Source organism: Poeciliopsis prolifica, unplaced genomic scaffold (genome assembly GCF_027474105.1).
Source record: "Poeciliopsis prolifica strain line A6 unplaced genomic scaffold, Auburn_PproV2 SCAFFOLD047, whole genome shotgun sequence".
NCBI lineage: Eukaryota > Metazoa > Chordata > Actinopteri > Cyprinodontiformes > Poeciliidae > Poeciliopsis > Poeciliopsis prolifica.
The window spans coordinates 3,706,881-3,733,202 of NW_026562422.1; the positions used below are offsets into that span (position 1 = coordinate 3,706,881).

Here is a 26,322-nt window from a genome sequence, read left to right on the forward strand (position 1 = left end):
GTTGCTAGGTAACCAGAGACGCTTGCGATATGTTAGCGTAGCTTTAGCAAGTGACTGTAGAAAGGTCGTTTAAGTTTAAGAATTGATTTAATAACCTCATTTCTACCTGGAGAGGAAGGGTCAGCCAGCGAGATATGTTTTATGTCCATATTGTGTTCGTGACACCATCTCACTTTAGTTCATGTCCATTTTAGTTCGATGGTGGTGTTGGTGTCAGTGAAACAAAGTGACGCTGTAACGAGGTGGAAGTGATAGATAGCTGCTTTTAATTCCGCTGTGAGCGCGTAGTAAATGACAGCTACTGTATTCATGGGCAACACACAAGTGCTGTTGTTGTCACCGGAAGTCATGTGGAAAGACCCGGATGATGACGAGGAAAGACCCCGGATGGATGTTTGTTCTACGTTTTCAGGAAAGAATGGCGGTGACGTCAAAAGCTACAAAGATATATTAATAGGAGCCTTGGAATATACTGGGCAGCACAGTGGCGCAGCTCGTAGCGCTGAGCCTTGCAGTCCGGAGGGTCCGGGTTCAAGACCAGCTCGGAACCTTCAGAATGTACGGAGTTTGCATGTTACTCCCTGTGCTTGCGCGGGTTTCCTCCGGGTACTCCGGTTTCCCCCGCACTCTAAAACATTGCAAAACGGTAAGTATTCCTCCTTCTCAACTATCCTTAGTGCGTGAATGTGTGAGTGAAAGCGTTGTTTGGTTGGATGAATGAATGGATAGGTTTTTTGAATCAGTGTTCATCATTGTTCATCCCGCTTTGCTCTCCAAGCGGTAAACTCCTCCCTTCTTAGTTTTTTGCCGCGTGACTGTTAATCAGTTTCATTGACACTTAAGTGTTCTTAATTTCTTTCTTAATTTTCTATGCTAAAATTAAGAAACAAAGAATGAAGCAAAAGTTATTTTTGCTAAATTATTATATTTAGCTAAATATTATTGCTGATGGCACAGGCAGGCCTCCTGGCATACAGATAATATATTTGAAAAAATAAAGTATAAAATATTTGAAAAAAATATTCTTAATTCCTACAAGTATCAAATTTAATATATAAATAATTTAAGGTCACCTTGTGAATAATCTTCTTGCTGTCTTTAGTTGTGGTGGAGGGAGAAATAAAAGCCACTGCCCCTTTAATTCGGTCCTCGTGAGTTCAGTCACGTGCCTGTCAAACGCTCGCGCAGCTGTCAACAGTGAGGAAGCGGCGAGAAGCAACAGTGGAAGTTAAAAACTGAGCTGCTACTCTCAGTTTTATTGCGTCGATTATTGGGTGTATGTTGTCACCGGCGGCTACTTTGGGTCTTTTAGAAAGATGGCGGCCTCGGCTCGCTTTTCACTGAAAGAAAACAATGCTCACCACTAGCTGTTGCTAGCTAACTTCTGAGCTAGCTCGCTAACAGTCAGCTGTTGTTATGGTTTGGTTGGGGCGACAGCTGGCTATCACCCCAAGTGTTCGCTTGTCATATTTGTCCGAGAATACCAGGATTTACCAGACTGCAATTTCTACGGTCGTTCTGGACACATGGAACTGGTCGGCCGGCGTTTAATGGCGACTTAAAAAGCTGCATCACCCTGAAAGACTCGTCAGCTGTTGTCTGGCAATTTACCCAGCAGAAACATTGTGTAAGAGAGTCAGCAAAACCGCTTCAAGATGCACGACGCGTATGAGCCAGTGCCTATTTTAGAGAAGCTTCCTCTTCAGATCGACTGTCTTGCTGCGTGGGGTGAGTATCTTCCAGAGGGTTATTGTCCCTCTGTGGGTTTTATGTCCCGAGTGTCCCAGCTCACATCTCTCAGGCTGGGATGGATGCCACAGTATGAATACGAAGTCTGGGAAAGGAGTGAGGAATATAAATAACCTCAAAAAACATTTTTTATAATAATAAAAATATACATTTTTTTTGTTTTGTTGTTGAAATAAAGAAAAAGTTGGAAAAGTTAACAAAAACTGTTGAACTACTACAGCAACTATGTAACAAATACAAATATTTTAAAAATAAAAATAATTTTCACTTATAAAAAGGGTGTGCCTGATACTCAACTTTGGATAAGAAGATTGTTCCAGAATAATGTCTGACCCTGTAATTGTAAAACTTTTTTGTTTTCTGTCCTTGCTAATACACACAAAACATTGTCAAATCAAAAAGTTGGCCCTGATTTTAAACGCTGTTGTAAAGTTGATTTTCTGTTAAGCTGTTAGGCTTAATATTGTTGTTTTGCGTCATGATATACATATTTTTTGGGAGGTATTTCCGCCAACAGTTTAACTTTGCTTTAATCCTGTTTCCGTCTCACAGATCAACTTACGGATGCACTCAAAATGTTTAGAGTTTAGAGAAGAAAAAAAATCAAAACATGTCTAATTTTTTGCTCTATAACTTAAAAAAACACGTGGAAAAAAAAAACAGGTCCACTTTTCGTAGACTGACATTCTGTTTTAAAACTCATTATATTTCAAACTTTGTCCCTGTGTTTGCCCCTGCAGAGGATTGGCTGCTTGTTGGAACAAAACCAGGACATCTTCTCCTGTACAGAATCAAGAAGGATGCAGGTAAAACAGACTGAGTGTTGGAGGTTTACTTTTGATATACATTTTTTAAAGTGTTAGTGGGAAATATGCCTAATTTGTTTTCTCCTCAGCCACCAACCGGTTTGAGGTGACTTTGGAAAAGTCTAATAAAAACTTCTCCAAGAAAATTCAACAGGTAAGAGAAAACTGGGAACAACGCCAGAACAAATGAGTTGTTTAGTTCGTGAGGAAGCATCAGGCATCTTCGTGCATATGTGTAGCATTCTAAATAAATCTGTTTTTTATGTTTTTAAATAATCTGTGGTTCGTTGAGTTCAGTTTAAAAAGCATTTTAACATCATTATTGTTTCTTTTTCTCCAGCTGTATGTCGTCTCTCAGTATAAAATTCTCGTCAGTCTTTTGGGTAAGTTTTGGCATCATATTTACCTACTATTTATTCGTCATAAATGTGAAGTTCATCCGTTTTCTTGTTTTATTGCTTATTGACTTAAAAATAGTCTCTAAAAATTTGAGATTAAGACTGCTGTGTGCATGGTTCCAGACTAACTTTTTGCACTGGCGCACCTAACTTTTTTTTATTTAGCTTCCCTGCCACAGCTTTAAAGTGCAACAATATGTTTTTGCAGTTTCTTTACCACCACAACATTACGTATCTAACGGCAATATTTTGTTCATAATTGCCATGTTTGTGTTGGAAATTATTATTATTATTATTATTGTTAAAGGTTGGGGGCACCAGTCCAACCAAAAAAAAGTTGTTCTTTTTGCATTTTTCTTTGGAGGTGCAACAAAATTGTTTGCACAAGTTGTTTAAACCTCCTTCGTGCCTTCCAGAGAACAACATCCACGTCCATGACCTCCTGACCTTCCAGCAGATCACTGTGGTGTCTAAGGCCAAAGGAACCACGCTGTTTGCATGTGACCTGCAGGTCAGTTAAAGTTTCTCTGGCTTCAGCTCTTCAACTCTGGTTTATTCGAACACATTATGTAGCTGGTTGGAGATAAAATGTTGCAAAAGCAGCTGCATACCAGAAACTGTGGATCTAAACTTTTTTGTTTGTTTGTTTTTGCCATTAAAAACACAACTTTTCTGTGTTTTGTTGGTGTTTTATGTTGATTCCCCCTGTTGCCCCCAGGACATTACTCAACAAACAGCATCATGATCATCAATTAACGCACATCGGCCAAAGACTAACTTATGCAAAAGCTCAAAGCAGCGTTTGGTTGTAAAACATTATAACTATTTTTTCACATTTTTCAGGAGTGCTGTCAGAAATTAGAGTGTAGAAACTATTGCACACCTGAACACACAGCCTCCATAGTCATGGTGGTGGCAGCACCATGCTGTAGAGGCAGGGACATGAAAGCAAACCAAGGTTGATGAGAAGCTTAATGGAGAATGATTTCAGAACTTTATTTGTATAAAGTTTAGAAAGAAATGTATCATTTCTCTTATATTTGACAGTTAAATGTAACTGTCACTTGAAATACCAATAACATGCAGTGCATTTTGTCAATCAGTTTGAGGTCTATGAATAGTTTTTTAATGACTGCAAATTATCTTTTTATTTGTCGATTGTTTTTCATTTTAGCTTCAGTTTGAAGCTTTTCGTAAGGATTATTAGTTCATGGCTGTCAGAGTAGTCAAAATGTTCTCGGTGTGTGTAGAAAAGGAAGTTTGAACACGATAAACCGTGAATCCTTTGTGCCAAGTGGGAACCTGAAAGCAGAACCATTAGTGAGACAAAATATGGAGGGTAAAAATGTGAGGGAGGAAAAAAAAGCCACGCAACAGTTGTAACACATTTCATAATTTACTGAAATGAACTAATCTGCTGTCCTCCATCCAAAAAATTGAAGCGTTTATATAAAGTAACCACCATTTGTGGCTTTTTTAGTGTCAAATTAAACATTATGTATATATTTTTGAATCTTCAGCAATCGAGCTCCGGAGAAGAGAGCCTCAGAATGTGTGTAGCGGTGAAAAGGAAACTTCAGCTGTATTACTGGAAAGATAGAGAGTTCCATGAGCTGCAGGTAAATTAAATTTCATCAAACCCCAGTGAGTCGCCTGTGTGTGTGTGTGTGTGTGTGTGTGTGTGTGTGTGTGTGTGTGTGTGTGTGTGTGTGTGTGTGTGTGTGTGTGTGTGTGTGTGTGTGTGTGTGTGTGTGTGTGCGCGCGCGCGCCTGTGCGTGTAATGTAAGTTTCAATTTTCCACACAGCCCCCTTTGACTTCACTGCATTCTGGCGTCTCGTTGTTTTTGTTTCCATTTCTCAGGGCGACTTGGGTGTGCCAGATGTTCCCAAGTCCATGGCTTGGTGTGAAAACTCCATCTGTGTTGGCTTCAAACGGGACTATTACCTCATTCGGGTATGTCTTAGTGAAAAGCACCTCAGCGATTTGTCTTGCGAGTGAAATGAGTTCTCAGGAGAGTTGACTGAACATCCTAGGATGTTCAGTCAAATGTTCAATCTAAACGTTCTTAGATTAAGAATGTTTAGTAACATTTGTCTGGTTACTCTATGAAAAACCACGGCACTTCACCAAATATGTTTGTATCTGAGGTGTTTAGCAATGGATGAGCTGATATGTGCCTTTCTTTCTCATCATATTTTTGATTTTATGGTGATTTTGTAAGATCTTTCACAGGTTATGTCTATATTTGAATGAAATCGGTTGCTTGTTGGTCTAATCTCACATTTGGACTCTGTTTGCTGCGAACCAGCTGGATGGCCGCGGCTCCATCAAGGAGCTGTTCCCCACTGGGAAACAGTTGGAGCCTCTCGTTGCCCCGCTGGCTGATGGGAAGGTGGCTGTTGGGCAGGACGACCTCACCGTGGTGCTTAACGAAGAAGGAGTTTGCACCCAGAAGTGCGCCCTGAACTGGACCGATATTCCTATCGCCATGGGTAAGGAGTAATTCCCCAGCATTGACATATGCTTGACTTTAATCAGAAGAGACGGCAAAAGGCGAAGTCATGCACAAGATCTCAGAAAAGAGATCTATGTGGCTTAAATAAGAAATGAAAACTACAAAAAAACAGCCATACCTAAATGGACTGCAACTACCAAACAGCAACTACTAAATTCACAGTGGATGAATACAAATGTATACCTCACTTTTCAGGTTTTAATTTGTAAACATATTTGAAAGCCAGGGAGAGGCCTGTCACCGTAACAAGTTTTGCTGGATGATAAATTATCCCAGAGGTTATTGCGATAAACGATAATATTGTTGTTTTTGAGACCAGTTTCAAGTAAGTAATGGCATAATAATACAAGAACACATCATCAAGCTCTAAATACTTACCAAGATTTAACTCTGAAACAAGAAGACATTTTAAATATCCCAAGTAATTAAACAAAAACAACAGAAATAACCAATAAAATAAATTATGAAGTCAGTGTAAACACAATTGTTCTGCGAAACAAGGATTAGTTGAAATCACACTGTATGTAGATAGAGTGTCCTAAAGAAGTGTGTTACAAATGGAAATGTTTTTCAAGAGCAGTATTTGTTTCTGTGGGACCATAATTGCTGTAGCACACAGTTGCAATCACAGTTTCCTAAAAAAAAAGCAATGGACGGTTCTATCACTTTTATTTTTTATCTCAATATTAACATAAAATATTGTGACAAAACTTTAAGTCCATTTTGTCCAGACTCAAATTCCTACTGTTAAACTCTATTCAGATGATTTAAAAAATTTCAGCATTTTTAATAATGCCTAATACTTAATATTTTTTGAGCAATTTTCTACATGGTAGTTTTATTTTTTAACTCATCCACTGGCTTGTTTGTTGAGTTGTTCTGTATAGTCAAGTAATATTTAAGCCCAAGTCAAGTATTTGCTCAAGTTTTACCCTTTTCTTTTTCCGCTGTAGTCTAGATTAGCTGTCTTTTATCTGTCGCAACCATTTTTTGACTTCCGCGTGTTGGGAAATGAAGCGTTTACCTCATGACTAGTTCACTAAGGGTCCATGATGAGCTCTGTAGTTGTTTAAGATGCTGTGCGTTTCTGTTCTCACCGGAATACAGAACGGAAAAACAGCAAGAGGAAATGAAGCCTCCAAGCACTGGTTTTATGCAGCTTTCAATTTCCTCATCCTCATACAGAACAGAGCAGAGCAGAGCTGGAAGGCAGAGGCGGACGCGAGCAGCGCCGTTTTAGATCTGTTTAAACGGACCGGCCTCAACCGCTCGACTGTCCATAAACAACCTGAAGGTTTTTTTTTTTGTTGTTTTTTTTCTCCCAAGGTGAATCATATCTACAAAAACTGTTGCCTTTTAGCTGGATTTGCAGATAAATTAGCCTCACTGATTATGAATTTCCATAAAGAGATTCCTTTTGTTTGTGTTGTTGAACTAGAGATGCGCTGATCCGTTTCAGGGCAATAAAGTCGAGAACAAACGGACTAAGAAACAGTTTCTACCCAACAGCTGTTGTTGCTCTGCACACAGCATCTCCATCTGAAACCGGATCTTTGTTCATTTTATTTATTCTTCACATCCCAGCTGTTCTGTGTTACTTCGAGTTTCTATTTTTTTACATTTTGTTGTGCTTTGTTTGTGCAGACTGACATTAAAAGAAATTCTAGTTCTAATTTTGATATGCTCTTCTCATGAGTTACATGTTAACATAGGATCCCTTCTTTGATGTCACCTGCACAATTGTTGCATCCATTGAACTTGTGAGTTTGTGGAAAGTTTCTGCTTGAATTTCTTTGCAGGATGTCAGAAAACCTTCCCAGAGCTGCTGTTTTGATATGAACACGGTGTATTTGACATTATATTTTGAGTTCTTCTGACCATTTAAAATGTTTGTTGCAGTTCATTTTTACATGTTTGACCAAGGTAGTCAACCTATTCTTTTTGTCAGCTAATTATTTATTGTACATTAGTTGTTATACTCCTAACTGCACTGACTGAACAAATAAAAGTTGTGTTGTGAAGCTACTAAATTTGCAATAAATTCACTTCGGAAGTAAAGAAAGTGGATCGGTGTGTCCTTAGTTCCTGGTCCATTAAATTCTGTTTCATTTAGTCCTGGTCACAAACTTTCTCGTAATAACCCTGTTTTTCCTTTTAAGCTTGGAAAGAAAAAAACAGTTCAACGCAAACAAATAAATATAACTTTATTTCTTTTAATCCCCGCAGAGCACCAGCCTCCCTACATCATTGCGGTCCTCCCGCGGTACGTGGAGATACGGACCTTAGAACCTCGGCTGCTGGTGCAGAATGTGGAGCTGCAAAGGCCGCGCTTCATCACCTCAGCAGGGTGAGACCAACTTCACAGCCGTAAACCAAGACGAGATGATAAAAGTGGAAAAAAAAAACTGTTGTCTATTTTGACATAGTAGACTGACCTTTTTTGTAATAATCTGTTTTCAAGTAAATGTTCTGGCTTTTATTTGTGCTTCTCCACTATGGGAAATAAATTTGTTTTGCGAGACTCTCATAATGGCTTTTAAATTGACCACATTTTAAGCACTGCAATTTGGAGGCTGCAATTATTAGAAACGAAGAGGACTGAGTCAGTTTGTGTTTTTCCCCCTCTTCACCAATTTGTTGCCCCATTCCAGATGTTCACGTTACCATTTCATCCCGTATTACTCCCGTTTTGTACCTGCACGTTAAATTTACTTGTATATCACCGTTCAAATGCAGAGTAATATCAAGATTCGTACAGAAAACAGAACAAGAAGGCACTAAAACAAAGAGGAACGACGCATCAAAAAGTCAAGGAAAGCATAAGCAAATAAGACATAATGACAAGAAAGAAAGAAACATGCCAAGTATTTAAGTAATCTTTGGCTCTTCCAATTAAACAGTCATGTTTTGAGTCATGATTAAAAGGAATCAAAAGTTTCTGCATGTCAGGTTTTGAGGCGCTCGCTTGCAGAGCCGATCTTTCATGATCAGTTAGAAATACAATCAAGAGCTCAAACATTGAGCCTGAAGAATTGTATATAATAAAATAAATGCAAAGGTGGGTAGTAAAAAGTAGATTTTGATAACCATTGGCCTGCAATTTGTTTCTTTTTTTCATGTAAAGTGAGAACAATTTTATTTTGAGGGTTTTTCTCATCTTTACTGCCGATGCTTGTAGCTAAAATGCTTTTTCCCGTCTCTCGCAGGCCAAACATCGTGTACGTCGCCAGCAACCACTTCGTCTGGCGCCTGGTGCCGGTGTCGATAGCCAGCCAGATCCAGCAGCTTCTCCAGGACAAGCAGTTCGAGCTCGCTCTTCAGCTGGCGGTAAGCGCGAACCGCAGAGCTCACGTTTTATTTCCCTGAGAATTCAGCCTACCTGTGGAATATAAAATTACCCTAGAAATCCAGTTTTTGTTTGTTTGTTTCATTTGTAGAAAATGAAGGACGATTCAGATGGTGAAAAGAAGCAGCAGATACATCACATCCAGAATCTTTACGCCTTCAATCTGTTTTGCCAGAAGAAGTTTGATGACTCCATGCAGGTGTTTGCGAAACTTGGTACAGGTATGACTTCTCTAGCACGAATGGGACACACACGGGTCAAATCTATGCAACATACTGCAGCTGTACTTTTATTTATGCAACAACCTCACCCGACCAAATTACAACAGCATAGATATTTAAATGATAAAATAGAAAATAAAAATAAGTTTGACAAAGATAATATGAAAAATGATAAATTGTCAGTAAAATATCAAGAAAATAATAGAAACCAAGACATACTCACTCTCAGTTGCATCAATTTCCCAAAAACTCAAATCAATTAAGTACTCTGTCTTTTCCCTTTGTTTTTTGTTTATTTGTAAATTTTAAAGGATCGTTTTTACGTTTGCTGAATCAATTCTCGATGCAAATTTGTAATTATTCCATCATTTCTAATTATTTTGTCACTGTTTCATATCTCCTATTGAAACAGTATTTTATGAGCTCATATGTTAGCGTCACATATCCTCTGTAAAAATTTAACTAAAACAAAAAAACACTGAACGGCTGATAATACAGAATTCTTGCCGCCTTCTTTTTTTCCTATTGCGTTAATGTGCTGTACATGCTTTTTAAATCTTGTCATTTTACATATTTGTTCCGTGGCCGGCAGATCCCACGCATGTGATCGGACTTTACCCGGACCTGCTCCCTTCAGACTACCGCAAACAGCTGCATTACCCCAACCCTCTGCCCAGCTTGTCTGGGGCCGAACTGGAGAAAGCTCACCTGGCTCTTATTGATTACCTCACCCAGGTGTGTGTTTACAAAAGACACTAAATAAAATACTCTGCCTATGTGGAAATCCTTAAACATTGGGATAATATAAATTGTGGTAAAACTCTTTTGTTTGTCTGGTTCTCAAAGAAACGTAGTCATCTTGTCAAACAGCTGAATGACACCGGCCCGTCCACAACGTCTCCGCTCATGGAAGGAACGCCGACTATTAAGAGCCGCAAAAAACTCCTGCAGATCATCGACACCACGCTGCTCAAATGTTACCTGCACGTAAGACCAAAGTGACATTTGTCAATTATTCACTTACATCTGGTTATTTATTCCACATGGTTTTGGAAAACACTTCACACGCTTTTAAATTATTTCACATTTTGTCACATTATGACCACAAGCATCAGCGTACAGTTTGTACATTTATATTAACATAGCGTTCATTTGCAACAATCATCAATCACTGCTGATTTTAGTATTTTATTTGGAGATGTCCTGATCAGCTTTATATCTACTGATAGAGATTTGTTTATTTTCTTCTTTGTAAAATATCTTAAAGTCAGTCAGATCAAATGGAGATACTTTTTTCAAGATTGGTTTCAGATTCTGTTTTGTGTTCAGGTCTGGACTTTGACTGGGTCATTAATCTGTAACTCTGGCTGATTGTTAAGGGTTGCTTTACTGATAGAAGATGCACGTTCACTCCAGCCCCCTCAAAACAAATGTACCCCCACACCATGATGCTGCCGTCACCATGTTTCACTACAGTTATGTGTTCAGTGTCAATTTTTGTTCATTCAGATGCAGCTTATTATTCTAATCTTATTATTATTAAGTAACACTGATTTTAATGTCCACTGATAATCTACCTGAAAACTACTTCATAAAATCTTGACGTAGAGATAAGAAAACCTTATCTACAACAAAACACAACCTCACTTTTAGATGTGCTATGAAATTGGAAGATGCATCCGTAGAATGACAACAGAACAACTTTTTTGTGTTTTTGATTGTTTAACTGTTGCATATCTGATGAGGCAGAGGTCGTTCCGGTGTCCTGTATTGGCAGTGATGGTTTTTAAACGCTGTTTTTTGTTTGTTCGTCTGTCCCTTGCAGACCAACGTGGCCCTCGTCTCCCCCCTCCTTCGACTGGAGAACAACCACTGCCACATTGAGGAGAGCGAGTACGTTCTGAAGAAGTCTCAGAAGTACAGCGAGCTTATCATTCTCTACGAAAAGAAGGGCTTGCACCAAAAAGGTAGGCAGCTGTCACTGGATACACCTCAAATTTCTTTCTTGTGGCCATTTGTCTTCTTAGAACTTCTTTCAGCAACGTGTTTTTTCTCACCACTATTTCACGGAAACTAACAGTTTCCCAGCGAACAATTTCTCCCACACAGACTTATATCTTTTTTTTTTTTAACACAAGATTGTGATTGACAGCACTAAGCCCCGCCTCCTTGACCCGATTGGTTGTTTTGAGTTGGCACTAGGAGAAGAGGAGCTCAATGTTTTCACAGATTAACTGAATCATATTGTACAGTCACAACATGGTGACAGTTTCAACAAATGCATTGAAAACACTTTTTATGGAAAATTACATAATGCAGCTTTAACAAGTCTAGCCCAGAACAATCTGGTTCTGGCTGAGAGCTGAAATGCTTGACTGATTGCCATCACTGCAAAAACACAAATTTTGACCGAATATTTTTGGTCTGGTTTCTACAAAAAATATGCTGATACACTTGAAATGAAGGAAAACTAGCTTAAAAGTACATTTTCAGCAGGATGAAAGAGTTGATGAAAAAGTTCTAGTTCAGATTATTTAACTTATAACAAGACGATTTTCCTGTTGTAAGTGGAAAAAACCGCCAATAGAACAAGCGTTTTTTTGTTGTTGTTGTTGTCAATATTATAAAATTATTTACTTTAAAAAAAAAAACTCTTACATCTTGCTGAAAAGTTACTTATGAGTTAGTTTTGTCTCATTTCAAGTATACAAAACTTGATATTTGCACAATGAACTAGACCAAAAAAATACTTTGTAAAATTGTTTTGCTTTTGCAGTAATAAAATGTTTTACTACGGACTGTCTAGAAAGAACGAAGGTGGAACAATGACTACCGCTCTATTGGATTCCCTTGGCTGATTAAAGTCCATCTCTTTGATAAGTCAAGGGAATCCAATAGAGCGGTAGATCTAAATCACCTTTTATGATTTACGCATTTAAAACATCAACTTTTTACAGTCCTCGTCTTTGTTTAATTAAGGACATAAAATGTTTTATTCAAATGTGAAAGTTACTATGAGTCAGCTGAAGTATAGCTGTCGTTCCAGTCTGAGTTGTTTTGTGTCGTTTATTTGCCACAGCAAATAAACTGTTCAGCTTGACAGTGGAAAGCTGAACAAGTGATCCGCTTCATCATCTACTTTTTTTTCTTTGAGACTCGGGTTTTAAATTAGCGGTTTCAATGTCAGCCTGCTCCATGTTTGTCAGCTGCCGTCTCATTTGGCCCCAGATCCGATCATTTCTTCAAATATCTGCTCAGAGTTGCACAATGCAGCCATTATAAGCCCAGTTGGTCCATTACGGATGGAGAACATCGCCAGGCACCGGTTAGCTGCTCGTAACAAAGCCGAATCCTTTGGGGTTTGGGAATCAGCTCTGTGAGGCTACGCGGCCAGAACAGCTTTCCTCCTTGAATCACAGCGGTTTGCTCTTAGTGGTTTCGGCCCATTCTGGACGCTGCGGGCGCAGCTGGTCCTAATTGGCCTGCCCTGATTTATGCCTGTGATGTCACGCTGCTCAAGTTTACCTCTGAATTAAAAGCAGCTGTTTGTAGCCACCAGCTAACGTTGTGGATGTGCTGGATTATGTCACAAACACGGCATCCTGCTGTGCCGTATAAACCACTAATCACGCGTTCCCTCCCGCTGTCCTGTCATCCATGTTGTTGTTCTCACTTTGTTTGCTCTGTTTCAGCCTTGCAGGTCCTGCTGGACCAATCCACCAAGGCCAACTCTCCTCTGAAAGGTCATGAGCGAACCGTCCAGTACCTCCAACGACTGGGTGAGATTCAGCCGGGTTGACTGGTTTAAAGGATTTGTACCTCTTGAAATTCTCCAAGTGTTTTTCATGTTGCTTCCGCAATGTTGGGCGCGTTTTATTGGGATTTTATGTGATGGACATGAAGTATGGCGATATCAAGAAGTGGAAGAAAAATAAACTGAACAACATTCAACTGTTTGTAATTCCCCACCTTGTGAACTTTTCTCACTCACAGGATCAGAGAATCTGGGGATAATCTTGGAGTTTTCTCCCTGGGTGCTTAAAATCTGTCCTGAGGACGGCTTGAAAGTGAGCAAACAAATTAATAGGAAATTCAAGTTACTTAAATATCTTGTTTTTTGTTGTTGTTGGGTTCTTTTTGTTGTTGTTTTTTTTTACATTGGCTTGTTTTGAAACTGTCTCCTCCTCTTTAGATCTTCACTGAAGATCTGCCCGAGGTGGAGACTTTGCCCAGAGACAAAGTGCTGCAGTTCCTGAAGGAAGGCTTCGTGGAGCTGGCCGTCCCGTATTTGGAGCACATCATTTATGTGTGGGACGAGAAGGGCCCCGAGTTTCACAATGTGCTTATTCAGCTGTATCTGAGCAGGGTACAAGGCCTGATGAAGCAGTACCTCAACTCACTGCCAGAAGGTTTGTTGGAGGCGGGGGTTGTTTATCCAATCTGAGCAATTTCACTTTCAACCAAAGATGGTGTCATTCTTTTTAATGGTAGGATGACACAAACAGACATTCAAAGTTGAGGTACTTGTCCTGTCATTTATGCATTGATAAATGGAAAGTCTGTACATTTAGAGAGCAAGTTTTCTCTTTAACACAGTAAAATGTTCCTATATGCATGATTGCCCTCTAGTGTTAGAAAAGAGATTAAAAGTAGCAGATTAAACAAACTGCTGGCAGTAAAGGGTTCATTGCTTTGTCTCCATTAATCAAGCCATAACATGAGATACGACTTTTCTTTCAGGGATTATCGTGATTAGAATGGGTCAACAAATACGCATCTTAAGTTTTTACAGACAGACTGTGTTGGCGTCGGGTACCTCCATGTGTTGCTCAATGCATAACTGCACTATAAATAACACATTTGCTATGTTTACTTTATCAAAAACGCCATAATCAGCAGATATTCTAAAAAACAACAACAAAAAAAAGGGAGTTTACGGTCATTTAAAATTCTTAACGTCTGATCGTTTTTTTTTTTCAATGTCCATCGTCTCACTAACTGTGCTGATGAGATTGGTTTTGTTGTCTGTAGGGGTTTCTGCCGTTCCTGCCGGCCAGGAGCAAGGTGAACTGGGAGAGTTCAGGAACAAGCTGCTGACTTTTTTGGATATTTCCACCAGCTATGAATCTGCCAGACTCATCAGCGACTTCCCATTTGATGGTAGGAAATGTTCCCCGAAGCTCTGCCGCTTCTGAAAATGTGTTAATTCATTTCAAAGCCTTTTTTTTTACACATATAAAAACACAAGTTATATAAGATTACATATTGAACAGCAGTAAAGTTTCAAGTGTTTCCCATTATTTCTGCTCAGAGTATCTTAGAAAAATGTAGCGCTGCAGGCCGCCAGTCTTCGGCTGCCTCGCTGACCTTGTTCTCCTTGTTTTGCATCTGGAAGGGCTGCTGGAGGAACGGGCTCTGCTCCTGGGTCGCATGGGTAAACACGAGCAGGCGCTTTTCATATATGTTCACGTCCTGAACGACACCCGCATGGCCGAAGAGTGAGTACCTGTGCAAACGCCGCCTCGCCCCACCTCAAACAACAGCAGCCTTCTGAGCGCTCGCTGGAATTAAGATGAGCAAATGTCTACTGATTCTGAATCACTTTGTTGCCAAATTTCTTTCTGTGAATTATAAGAGCGGATGACTCATTTGAACTGTTGTAACTATGAGCATTTTTTGGGTCTTTGAGACCTTGATGATGATTTTCTCTTCTTTCATCGTATAGATACTGCCACCGGCATTATAACAGTTCAGTGGAAGGAAACAAAGATGTAAGTACTTTTGTTTTTGCCGTTGTTTTTATCACATTCTGCAATAAACGCCATCATCACAGCAGAGAAACTACAGCACATCTTTCGAAACAGGAGAAATCTAGTATATAAACTAAAGCTCAAAGAATTACATTTATAACTTGGCTGTTGGTGTTCAGTCCAATTGTTAGGGATGTTGGATGAGAGCTAGTGAGTTAGGGAGTGAAGGAAATGAGAGAGGAGGAAGACGGTGATGAGGTGTGCTGTGGGAGTCACAGATGGGTTTGAAGGTCATCAGGGATCTGCTCTGAGACCCTTCAACTTTCACAGGTTGAAAAATCAGGCTGGTCGTAATGTTTGCAGATGACATTGCAAATATTGCACTGTACCACAATGTCAATACATTATTTTTCTTTTTTTTCAGAGATAATAAGAAAAACATCTTAATTAATCACAGGCAAGAAATGAATGAGTTTCTCTACAGGCTGGGAAAAAAGTTTATAAATGGTGTTTTAGTAAAGTAGAGCTTAAATACTTTATATTCCAATGGTAAACATTTTCTTCAGTCTCTTTGTGTTTTTTCTTTGTCCCACTAATAACTGAATATAAATGTAGGTGCAGAAAATGAGGGTAACTTCTGATGAAGTTCTAACCTGTTGATGTTGATTTTAGCTGACTTTTTAAAATATCTTTTCATAAAAATAAAAGTTCAAATTTTTCTCTAGTCTTCCTGGATGTTCTGTATTCATTACATGAAGCAGAAACGACATCACTCAGCATGTTTTAGAGAGAGTAGTCTCTTAAAATCTAACAAAACTAGTCCAATATTTTCAGAAAATGATAAAGCAGAGCAACTCTGCCTTCCTGTTATCTTCTGAAAGTCCTCTCACTTTCTCTGTCTCGTTTGCTGCTCGAATGATCTAAAAGTAAAACCTCAGTGTCTTCCTCCGTAGCTCGTTTATTCTGATTGAATTGAGCTAAAACAAGACAGAGCTTGAATGTAGGGAAGATTGAAGTGCTGTGACTCTGCCTCGCAGGTTTATCTGTCCCTGCTGCGCATGTACCTGTCTCCCCCTGACGCCCACTGCCTGGGGCCCATTAAGATGGAGCTCACTGAGCCTCAGGCCAACCTGCAGGCAGCTCTGCATGTCCTGGAGCTGCACCACAGCAAGCTCAACACCACTAAGGTAATCACTTCTTGTACATTTTGCACTTTTCTAGTTTGCACTTCAGTTCAGAACTTTTGCCATAAATAAAAGATAGAGGCTTGAGTAACAAACTTGAGATACAGCCTTGGGTTGTTTTTTTTTTTTTGCCCTAATTCTTCAGAAGATGTACATGCAGCATCGACGCTAATTTATCCAGAATTTCACTCAGTAATATGTCTTTTCAATCATTAAGACCCCATGGATTAGGAAAACAACCTATGCACTGCAAAAACACCACATCTTATCAGGTTTTTTTGGTGAAGTTGTAAACATCTTGGTTCACTTGAAATGAGACTAAACTAGCTTACTAGCTACCTTTTCAATCAGCTAGCTTCTTTTAAAGTCAATAAATTCCTTAACATCGATGGAAAGCCCACTGTTCCACTGCAGATTGTTTCACTGAACAAAAAGTTTTATTTGAAATAATCTGCCAGTGGAACTAGTAGTTTTTCATCAATATTAACGAATTATTCACTTAAAACTAGCTAGCTTGCTGAAAAGTTAGCTAGTAATTAGTTTTGTCTCATTTCAAGTGTACCAAAATATTTGCACTAGGAACTCGACCAAAAATACTTGGCAAGATTCGCAGCGTGTCTCTTTTCCCATGTCACGTTTTTGAATCGTTGACCTGTTTTGTTTTTTTAAACCCGTATTTTTTGTGGCCTCCGTTTCTCCAGGCTATCAATCTGCTCCCAGCAAACACTCAGATCCGGGAGATTAAGGTCTTCCTGGAGAGCGTCCTGGAGGAGAAGGCCCAAATGAAACGCTGCAACCAGGTGTTGAAGAGTCTGCTGCAGGCCGAGTTCCTCAGGGTGAGATCTGGGAAATGTCTTTATAGCAGACCCGACTGATAGTGAGATGCCTTAGCAGAGAGATTTTGTTCAGGCTTATTCCTGGGGGCCTTTTTAGAACAGAATCTGATACTCTGTTAAAGAAAATCCTGAAGGGATTGGACATTTACACAATACTTGAAAACTTTCTGGTGTAGATCATTCAGGGGATTCTTCATTATGCTGAAACATCGATGTTTCTTGGGATGATGTCATCTGATGGATGGTTGTTCTTTTCTCCATTTTTTTTTTTTGTCTTGCTGAAAGATGTTTGGGGAAAAGATGTTAAAGCTGATTTTGTGTCTGTTCTCAGGTGCAGGAAGAACGAATCTTCCACCAGCAGGTTAAATGTGTCATAACAGAAGAAAAAACCTGCAGAGTCTGTAAGAAGAAGATAGGAAACAGGTAACATGAGTTTTGTGTTAGTAATATTTGAAAATAAGAGAAAAATCAAGGGCTCTGATCTCCCTCCAGGATGTTGCGATGTTTTTATTTTTTTTTATTTATTTATTTATTTATTTTTGTGTGTGGCCTAAAATTACTGACTTTTTGGGATGCATGATGGTGTGGGAATGTCAGATGAAAGAAAGGTTGTCTTATTCCATGTGTCACGCCGGGCAATTAAAAAAAAACACTGTCAGTTTCATCAATCGATAAAATCCCTCCTGGATTCCCCAGAAATCATGTTAGAAGCGACCATGTTGGAGGACGTTGGTCAGATTTGTGGAAAAATTGCAACTGATGAGTGAACTTGAATTAAATGTGACCTATTGTGCTTCCTTGAACTGGTCTATGCAAAACATGCTCATTACATTTTAGATTTTTTCTTTTTGCACAAAGTAATTCTTAGATAGTGAGATTTTCTTCTGCTCCTTTTAGAATGAGATGTTTTAAAGTCTGTTTACAGAAACAGACGTGCAATTACACAACCATACATCTTTGAAAAGCAAAGGTGGAGCCTTCCGTACAAGCAACAAGAACGCATCAAGCGGTTTCTAAATATTTAGTCAACAACAAAATGCTTGTTTTTTTCCCAGCAGCCATTGTGCTATTTTGCATTTACTGCCAAAAAGGAGTGGGTGTTTTTTTTTTTTTCTTCAGTTTGTTTTTAAGTGCTTGGACTGCTCTTAGGAGGAGTAGAACCCCGGATGGAAGTAGAAAACAATGAGTTGTGCATAATACGTTCCCTTTAATAGTTCTAATAGTCGCAACTTCCTGGAGGAGCGGAGCTAACTTTTATTAAGCACAGTAGTAGTCCTTTCAGGTTACATTCAGTTTTTGTAGTTTTAGTGACGCTTGGAATGGAAGGATAATAATAAATCCTCTGGTTGTCTTTCAGTGCGTTTGCCAGGTATCCCAACGGCGTGGTGGTTCACTATTTCTGCTGCAAAGATCGCAGCGTGTGTCCCACTGAGCAGTAAAATCCTCTTCTCACACTGACGAACCGCCCCCCCCTCGTCCTCCCCACACACACACACACACACACACTCCTCATTCCCTGCTGCGGGCTTCGGCGCTCGGCCATGTTGGAATTGGAAATATGTTTGAAGGACTGCAGCGTTGGTTTATTATGCCCTTCTGCTGCCACAGAGCAGAACTGGAGCAGTGCTGAAGTTTCCCCCCTCTCGGCATGCATGAAGAAACAGGAAAACGTCCTGAGACGCTCAATGGGGACGGAGAGATGAAGAATGAAAGAGAGAGTAAGAAAGATCCATCGATCAAGACAATCCAGAAGCAGGTGCCACTGTGACCACATAAAGGATTTGCTGCCTACAGGCACAGCGCCCTGGAAGCTGGGATTGCAGAAGTAAGCGTGCTATCTCTGATTACTGCAGTTTATTATTAGTTTTTCATTGTTTTCGTTTGGCTTTCACGTTCCCTCCACTACTGTAACTCATCGTGGGCCTCAAACACGCCTCGATATGCCATACTGAGTGCTACAGTACTGTTAAATGCCTTCTGTGACTCTCAGGATTGTACAATGAAAAGAGATGTCACTCATAACGTTTTGTTGTGAATATAACAGACGATAGTGTTTTCTATTGAATAGTGTCCATTTAATATTATTCATAGGTCAATCCTCAGTTCTTACCCAACGACATCCACTGTTATGTTTAAACATTTGTGTTTTTTGTGGCTTACAGGTGCATTAATCAAAATCCAAATGTTTATTCGGTAACACTTTATTTGAAGGGGTGTGCGTAAGGCCGACAGGACACGGTTATGAACACGAAGAAGTCTTCATGAATATTTATGACTGTTGTCATAAAGAGCCATTTGGTAAATGACACTTTTAATGCAGGTTTGCATTAAAAGTGTCATTAAAAGTGTCAACTTGGCATTATTTGGTAAATAATTACATTTATATGCAGAATTGCATTGACACTTACATTAAAAGTCAATCAAAAGTGTAAACTTTGTCTAAAAAGTCTCATTATTTACCAAATGACGCTTCATGACTACAGTCATAAACGTTCATGACAGCTGTTATATCAGTCTTATGATTGACATGACATAATAAAGTGTTACCGTTTATTCCTGCTCCTGCAATATAAATAGTCGCCGTCTTTTTATCATTAATTGCTATCTGTTACAGTGAATGCGACATATTTAGGTCTGGACTGTTTCTACAAAACACACCAAAAAAAAAGACTCTTCTTCAATAACCCCAGTGGTTATAAATCGGTTTTAAAACTGTAGCAGTATTCACTCCAGACTTCTTTCGCTGTCTCAAGCGTTCAATTGGAAGCTGAACGTTTTGTGGACTCTTCTTTCAAAAGGTCGCCATCGCTCAGATCGAAAATGAACGACCCGCACTTTAAGTCTTTTTGATTCTGCTTTTGCAATACTGGGATGATACTAAACTTTAAAGAGAAATGGTGGATGTCTGCATTTTGAAGGCGACGTTGTTCTGGAAACGTGTCTGCTGACTGTTTCTTCAGTGAGCAGCGCGGGAAGCAGAACAGTTTTCTTTATTGAAAAATAAAAAGCATGCAAATGGATGTTTTTTTTTTTTGTTTGTTTTTTTTTTCCAGGGGTCTTTCACTTTAGAGGAATGTGTATGAAATATGTTTTGTTGGCATGAAAATCAATACTTTCAACTTCTGGTGATGCATTTGAATTATTTCATTTGTCGGGTAGGTATCAAGTTGCAACATACAACTTCAGTTACATTTAAAAATAGGAGCCAAGTACTTCAATTTAAATTTGTGATCTTTTTTTTTTTCAAACCACACAAATTGTAAAAGTGACTTTTCACTTTTCCTGGCATAATTCTGACAGAGTATTTGACGTTTCTTCATTTAAATTTACTGTTCTGATGGCGACAAACCTCACTTTTATTCATAGTCCGTCAACTTTCGTTCATTTTTATCCAATCCAGACCAATTATTTTATTTGCACGTTGCACCACTTTGACGGTGGAAACCAAGACTGCTCATCGTTCCGACAAGATAATGGTCTCTCGTATGAAAATGTGGACAAAACATAGAAATATTAAGCTTCTGTAATGAGTCGGACATCAACCCTATTAAAGAATGAGGCCGGTGCTGAGAAGTCGGGTCTGCGAACCGACCAACACAAATGAGCTTTTTTAATAAGTCGTGAAATATTCACAGAATTAACCTGTCGACAGCTACAACATTACTGTGACTACGTGTTTATATTTGAGCTTTTTTGCCATCATTTCGAACAAATCCAAAAAAAAAAACCACAAAAAAAAAATAGATTTCTAATTATTTCTGTGCGCTGAGGTTGTAGCCTGTTGTGCTTTTAATAAAGTCACCAAGGCAACAAACTGTTCATGTAGCGCAACTTTAGCAAATTCTGTAATAATAAATAAAATGACATATTAGGCTTAAACACAAAGAAACATTTCCTTGATTTATTGGAGGTTTTTTGATGGATTTTTGGACTCAGGCCTTTTCGCCTATTCCTTTGGTCTGCTCTCCACAAATTCAGTGGGTGCGAATCCTTTCGCAATCCCCTCCACTTTATTTGACCCTTTCTTATCGCCCCACGACGAGAGGAGAGCCATTTCTGCCTCGTCTTTTCTTCCTTCCCAGCATTTCTTCACCATCCTCGGGGCTCTTGCGTCCTACAAACTAACTCCCTTCCACTGGGGCGTGACAGCCGAGACAACAAAATCACAACAGTCCGACTGCTCGGCAAGGCAGCACAACCAAACGAAACGCCCCCGCCGCTTTCTCCGTCTGGGCCTCTCCGGAGGACCCTAATGACTCTTTCATCTGGGGAGGGAGGCACTGTGTGCTTGGCTCTTATAGCTGGAGCTAAAGCCAAGTTGCAGCATTATTGCGAGAGGGTCTTGAGAGGCTTTCAAAAAAAAAAAAGAAGAAAAAAAGCAATGTTCGCTGGACTGGGAGAAACACTGAATAATTCACCTCTCCTTCAGGTTTGTGGAGTTCTCACTGTGTTTTCTTCTTTTTTTTTTTTTTTTTTTACCGCGCTCAGATGCTGTCATGTCTTGGAAGAGTGGGCCGATGTAGAAATGGAAAAGATCTTCCAACTGGAAGCTGCCCAACCAATGGGAGTTTGCCCACAGTAAGCCTGGCAACTTCTGCTCTATGGTCTGCACCAGAATGAAACAAAAAATCCCTGGTCACGATGGAGTGATAGATCCACATAGACTGAGCCACTAAGATAGATCTAGACAGACAGATCCAGATACATGGTTCTGTACACATGGCTTGTTCTGGATAGCTAATTTTATTTTGGTCTAAATTGATAGATCTAGACAGAGAGTTGTAGATAGATCCATTGCTGTTCTGACTGCTGTTCTGTAGGCAGGCTGCCGTTACACCGGCGCTGTAGATATGTGGTTATTTAAGGCACAGCAGAAGGAAGTAATGAGGTGGAGGTGGGAATGTAGGTTGGTCAGGCTCAGAAAGTCCCATAATTCAGTTAGAAAGCTCAGAAATGCTGTGGAAGGATCTTAACCTCACCAGCCATTTTGAACTCTTTAATCTTGTAATTCTAATTCAAGCCATATTTCATCCATTATAATCCAACTCTATGTGAGTGCAAACCCTTCACCGTAATGGGCTCTGATGTGAGCTGGGCTTTAGGTTTCTGCTGCTCTCTGGTAAAACAGCAACAGGTCAGACCAGATCAGCTGTCATGAAGTGGATGGTAATAAACAGAAAGCCAGGCAGGGTAAAAACTGAAGGGCTTCGGGTCACAGATCTATTACGACCCTTAAAATGTTCATGTTTCACGCAGACTTTAGTAAGGGCCATTAAACGGTAAATGGGCTGAACCGGATAGCTCCTCTGTCGCCCCGCCATCCTCTCCAGACATGCTGCAGCAAAGCTCCCTGATGTACAGTTGTTGGCAGATGTCTGCGTCTAAATCCCTGAGGTGTAATTAGAGGAAGATTTAAAGCGTTCAATTACTTGAATACTATTTATCCTCCTGGGAAACATCTGTATGTGATCTGCCTTTTCCCATTTGTGCTGGTGACGCCATCGTCCGATTCATTCCTCATCAGATCCAGCCCACTGGTGAACTGAGCCTACAGGCCAGCAGGGGGCCGTCAAGAGTCCCCACACTAAGATAACTGTTTGTCTGTACGCTTACGAATTACGAGCCTGCGTTTCAATTTGTGAAAAGATTTCAGAACTTAAACTTTCAATTAATCGAATACATAATAAAGTAATAAAATATTGTTTACACCATGAAATTTGGTGTCCCATAACCAAGTTCGGCCGAGTTAAGTGCAAAATGTTCAAACAATCTCTCAATAAAAAAAAAAAAAAAAGCAGGATGTTGAGCCTACAACGGAGAGGTTTGGTTCAAAGCATATTTGTTAGCACGACTTGGCTATTGCTGTACAAAAATTATTTTTATGAAATCTGACTGACCGGGAGTGTTTTAGATCAAGGAAAATAAATGATGTGGCCATAGAGGAGTAAATTTCTGTCAAAACCACAGAGACCTTTAGCTTAATTTCACATCTTTACAAGAAAAAACTTGGATGTTCTCTGATGTCGAAAAGCAGCAAATTCTCAAGGACGAAAATGCTCTTCCATAATTAAAGGCATGCATTTTTTATTTTGAAACTAGGATATTTCTGATATTTTAATGTCTACAATTTGTAGGGGGTGGGGAACCCTAAAGTGATCTGGAACAAAAACGACTGCTTTCGAAGACTGTAAAGGCAAACACTTTTGGTGAGAAATTGCAGCAGTCCTCAGAAATTCAGGAGGTACGTTTAGGAGGTGGACATCTGGATATTGTCTCACAAATTTAGAAATCTTGGGCATCGGAAAACTTCCACATTTCTCTTGTAAATGTGTGAAAATGGTGTTAATGTGCTCCTCTCTGGCCACATTTGTTTTTTCCTCATCTACCACAGCTTCAACACTTCGATGTGAAACACACACATGCACATGGCACTTTTCAATTCTCGATTTGGAGAACAATTTTTAAACCCGTTTACTGCATCGTTTTCCTTCCCGGCTCACAATTATGCTCAATTTTATGCCCCTCTATTTAAAATCCCATTAAAACACAGTGATGTTTGTGGTTGTAGAAACCTGGACAAAAAAAAAAAAAAAAAAGGAATGAAAAAGGTAAGAACTGAACATTGTAAAGAAGGATAACATAATAAGAGAGATTCAAATTGTCACGCAGATGACAAAAAAGGAAATGTATTAATTCAAAATCCTGTCGTGTTTAATATTTGCCATATTCATTCCTGTGTGTGTGTGCATGCGATGTGTCCCCTCTTATCTCTGTGGTTCCTGTTGCAGCGAGGCGTGTTGTTGCTCCAGGTCGGCCCTGTTGGCTGCTCTCCAGCAGGATGCGATGGCCTTTCTGTCAGCAGTTATCTTGTGTAACAAAGCAACAGTCTGCCACACACACCTTGTGTACTTTCCGCCTGAATGGAGCTCCATGTCCTGGAGCTCCACCCATCTGCTTGGAATCACTTCAGGGAAGCAGGAGATGAAGGATAGCATCATCATCACCACGTGGGAAATCTCTGTGATAGAATGACGGGAAAAATACAAACATTTGAGCATAGCTGGGATGATGGCCAATTAATGGGTATACTATATTTTATCAGGAATTATGTGAGCAATCAATAAAAAAAGGTGGTTATGGAAAATAATGAGGTGGGACTAGATTAAAAAACATTAAACGAGTTGGTTTAATTTTTATTAAACTATATATCAACAAAACATTTTCAATTCAAAATTATGAAATAAAAAGACGTATATAAGCTCAACAAATATTCTGAATTGTTTTAAATCTGTTTAATGTGTTATAACAGATTTATATTCAGTCATCAGATTGGTGCGGAGTGCTCTTAGCGTTTCAGGAACGTTAGCACTGTTGCTACATGTTTAGCATTGAGATGCACTTTTAAACCCAGACAGGCGAACTCCTTTCAGCGTAACTTGAACACAACAGTAGCGTTTTCCAGCGTCCCAGGACACCATGTTTTGTGCCCCTCCCCCCTTTAGCGACGGACCCTAAATCCTCGGTTGCTTGTGCGTCCGATTTAGCGACGTACCAGAAACAGCCATATATATGTTCCGGACAGAACAATTCTCCTAAAATAAAAATAATAAGGTAATATTGTCAATCATATTCAGTAAATTAGAACATATCGTCTTAGCGAATAAATATAATCTTAACTGACCACCTTAAGCTGCCACCCTCGCGACCCGACCCCGGATAAGCGGAAGAAAGTGGATGGATGGATCTCAACGGACCTAAAACAGGAAACCTTTATTGATATTATTATTATTATTAGATACAAGAGTAAATGTGATCATTTTTCCCTTTCCAGCTGGGGTGCATGCATTGCTCGATAAGAACGTTCTTACTGTTTGTTGTTGTCGACTCTTGAGCATCTTGTTTTTGTTAGCAGGGTGGATGTGAGTCAAGCTCTGCCTCATTACCTTCACACTGGGCCCAGAGGCTCTGATGAATTCCTCGCAGTCAGTATCTTGCACAACAGACTCTTGCAACACGTACAAGACTAAACTTGCACGCATCAAAGGCTGAGGATTATCGGCTCCTGCAAGATGTAGGATAAACTTTCCCCGATCATCACTCTGGTATTCCACTGACTCCTGTGACAGTGAGTGTCTCTGTGGGTGTCTTTGCTTCATAATTTAACCATCGCGATGAGATTTGAAGTGTGGGGTGTGAACAACCGGATCCATACAAAGCCTTGGGGAGAAAAATCTGCCGGTATAAATTTGAAAGTGTGCCACGCTTTTCACACTCTGTAGAATCACCTTTCGCTGCTCCAGGTCTTTGGAGATGCACTTCTACCAACTTTTAACATCTACAGAACAAAAGATAGCTTTTTACATGCGTCGCCCTCACTGTACATTTGATTTGCTTTTGTTTCGTCTGCGCCTTCTTGTCCAGGAAACGCACAGAGCTCATGAAAATATTGAACAGCTTCAGATTTCTGCTCCATTTTACAAACAAAATCCAGTTATTTCTACTTTCTGCATGATCTGGCAGTTGCTGTGCAACACTTTTCCCTTCAACCCACTTAAAGACAGAGGTCGGGGGGTTACGGTCAAAGCAGAAGGCCGCCGTCTTGTGACGATCTCTGCTCGAGTGTAGGCAGCAGAGTGCTCACACACACACCCACCTACACACACAGATATCTGCAAACCCTTTAAATGTCTCTGCGTTGCAGACTTGATGCTCTTTTTGGGTGTTTCTGGGCAAAGATTGACTACTGGAGGTTTGCACTTTTTTGTGTTGGTGTATAAGGAATGCTTGCACAAGTAACGAGTCATCTAACGCGTTGCTATTTCAAATCCAGTAGTCAAACTGCAGTTACTTAACGAAAGCACCGTGAATTACTATTTCCTTGGAATTTTACTTTATTTCCGCTACATCTTGTCGAGTGACAAGATGCAACAGTATCAGCAGCAACAGAAATGTAAACAATGGAGGGAGGAGGGAGATGCGCATTTTGTTGGTAGAAAACAGAAACTATTTTGAGTGTCTGTCGCCAAGTCCGATTATTACAAGCTGCTTTGAGCTTTTTTTTTTTTTTTTTTTAAGTCGCTTAAAATTTAATGAGTCGCGGGTTTCTCCTCTTTGGGCTCGTTTTTGAACCTGAAGTTGCTCATTTGGGCTTAGATGCTATCTACTGAACACTCCCAACCACTTGGTTTTGGAAGTGATGTGAGCCCAAAAAAAAAATCCTACCATCACAAACGTTGTCTCTGAAAAATGCCCCACCAAAGCATCCTCAGACCTCCACACACACACTCCTCCTGTCATCCCCTCAGCCATTAAGGGAGCCTCCTTGTCCGGGTCCGGAGGAGAGAAACGAGGCCACACCATCCAGAGTTCCCAACAAAGCTGCCAGTGCCGCCGCCTCACCACGACTGCTGTGCGCTTTTCCTCCTCGCCTCGTCGGAGCGTGTCGAGACTTTCTCCTTCCTGCTTTGGGGTGTCGCTGTCTTTCCCAAAGACGTCAGCGGAGCTGCGAGAGGCGCA

At 39.9% G+C, this 26,322-nt stretch overlaps 1 protein-coding gene across 2 annotated transcripts; it reads left to right on the forward strand.

Annotated features, from left to right (window-relative positions):
* The first annotated feature begins 26 nt into the window (after positions 1–26).
* On the forward strand, positions 27–19,826 carry vps39 (VPS39 subunit of HOPS complex). 2 transcript variants are annotated; one of them, XM_055057270.1, is made up of 24 exons: positions 27–646; positions 2,490–2,555; positions 2,645–2,709; positions 2,896–2,938; positions 3,370–3,464; positions 4,474–4,572; positions 4,815–4,907; positions 5,263–5,446; positions 7,696–7,816; positions 8,676–8,796; positions 8,907–9,036; positions 9,629–9,771; positions 9,883–10,023; positions 10,862–11,003; positions 12,729–12,815; positions 13,030–13,103; positions 13,229–13,445; positions 14,068–14,196; positions 14,432–14,534; positions 14,762–14,807; positions 15,824–15,973; positions 16,672–16,806; positions 17,138–17,229; positions 18,164–19,826. In XM_055057270.1, the coding sequence occupies exons 1-24, from the start codon at positions 292–294 to the stop codon at positions 18,243–18,245; spliced, it is 2,913 nt and encodes a 970-aa protein (XP_054913245.1). In that variant the 5' UTR covers positions 27–291; the 3' UTR covers positions 18,246–19,826. The 2 variants fall into 2 exon arrangements, with proteins under 2 accessions (XP_054913245.1, XP_054913246.1); XM_055057271.1 differs by lacking the exon at positions 27–646 and adding an exon at positions 1,149–1,728.
* The last annotated feature ends 6,496 nt before the right edge of the window (positions 19,827–26,322 follow it).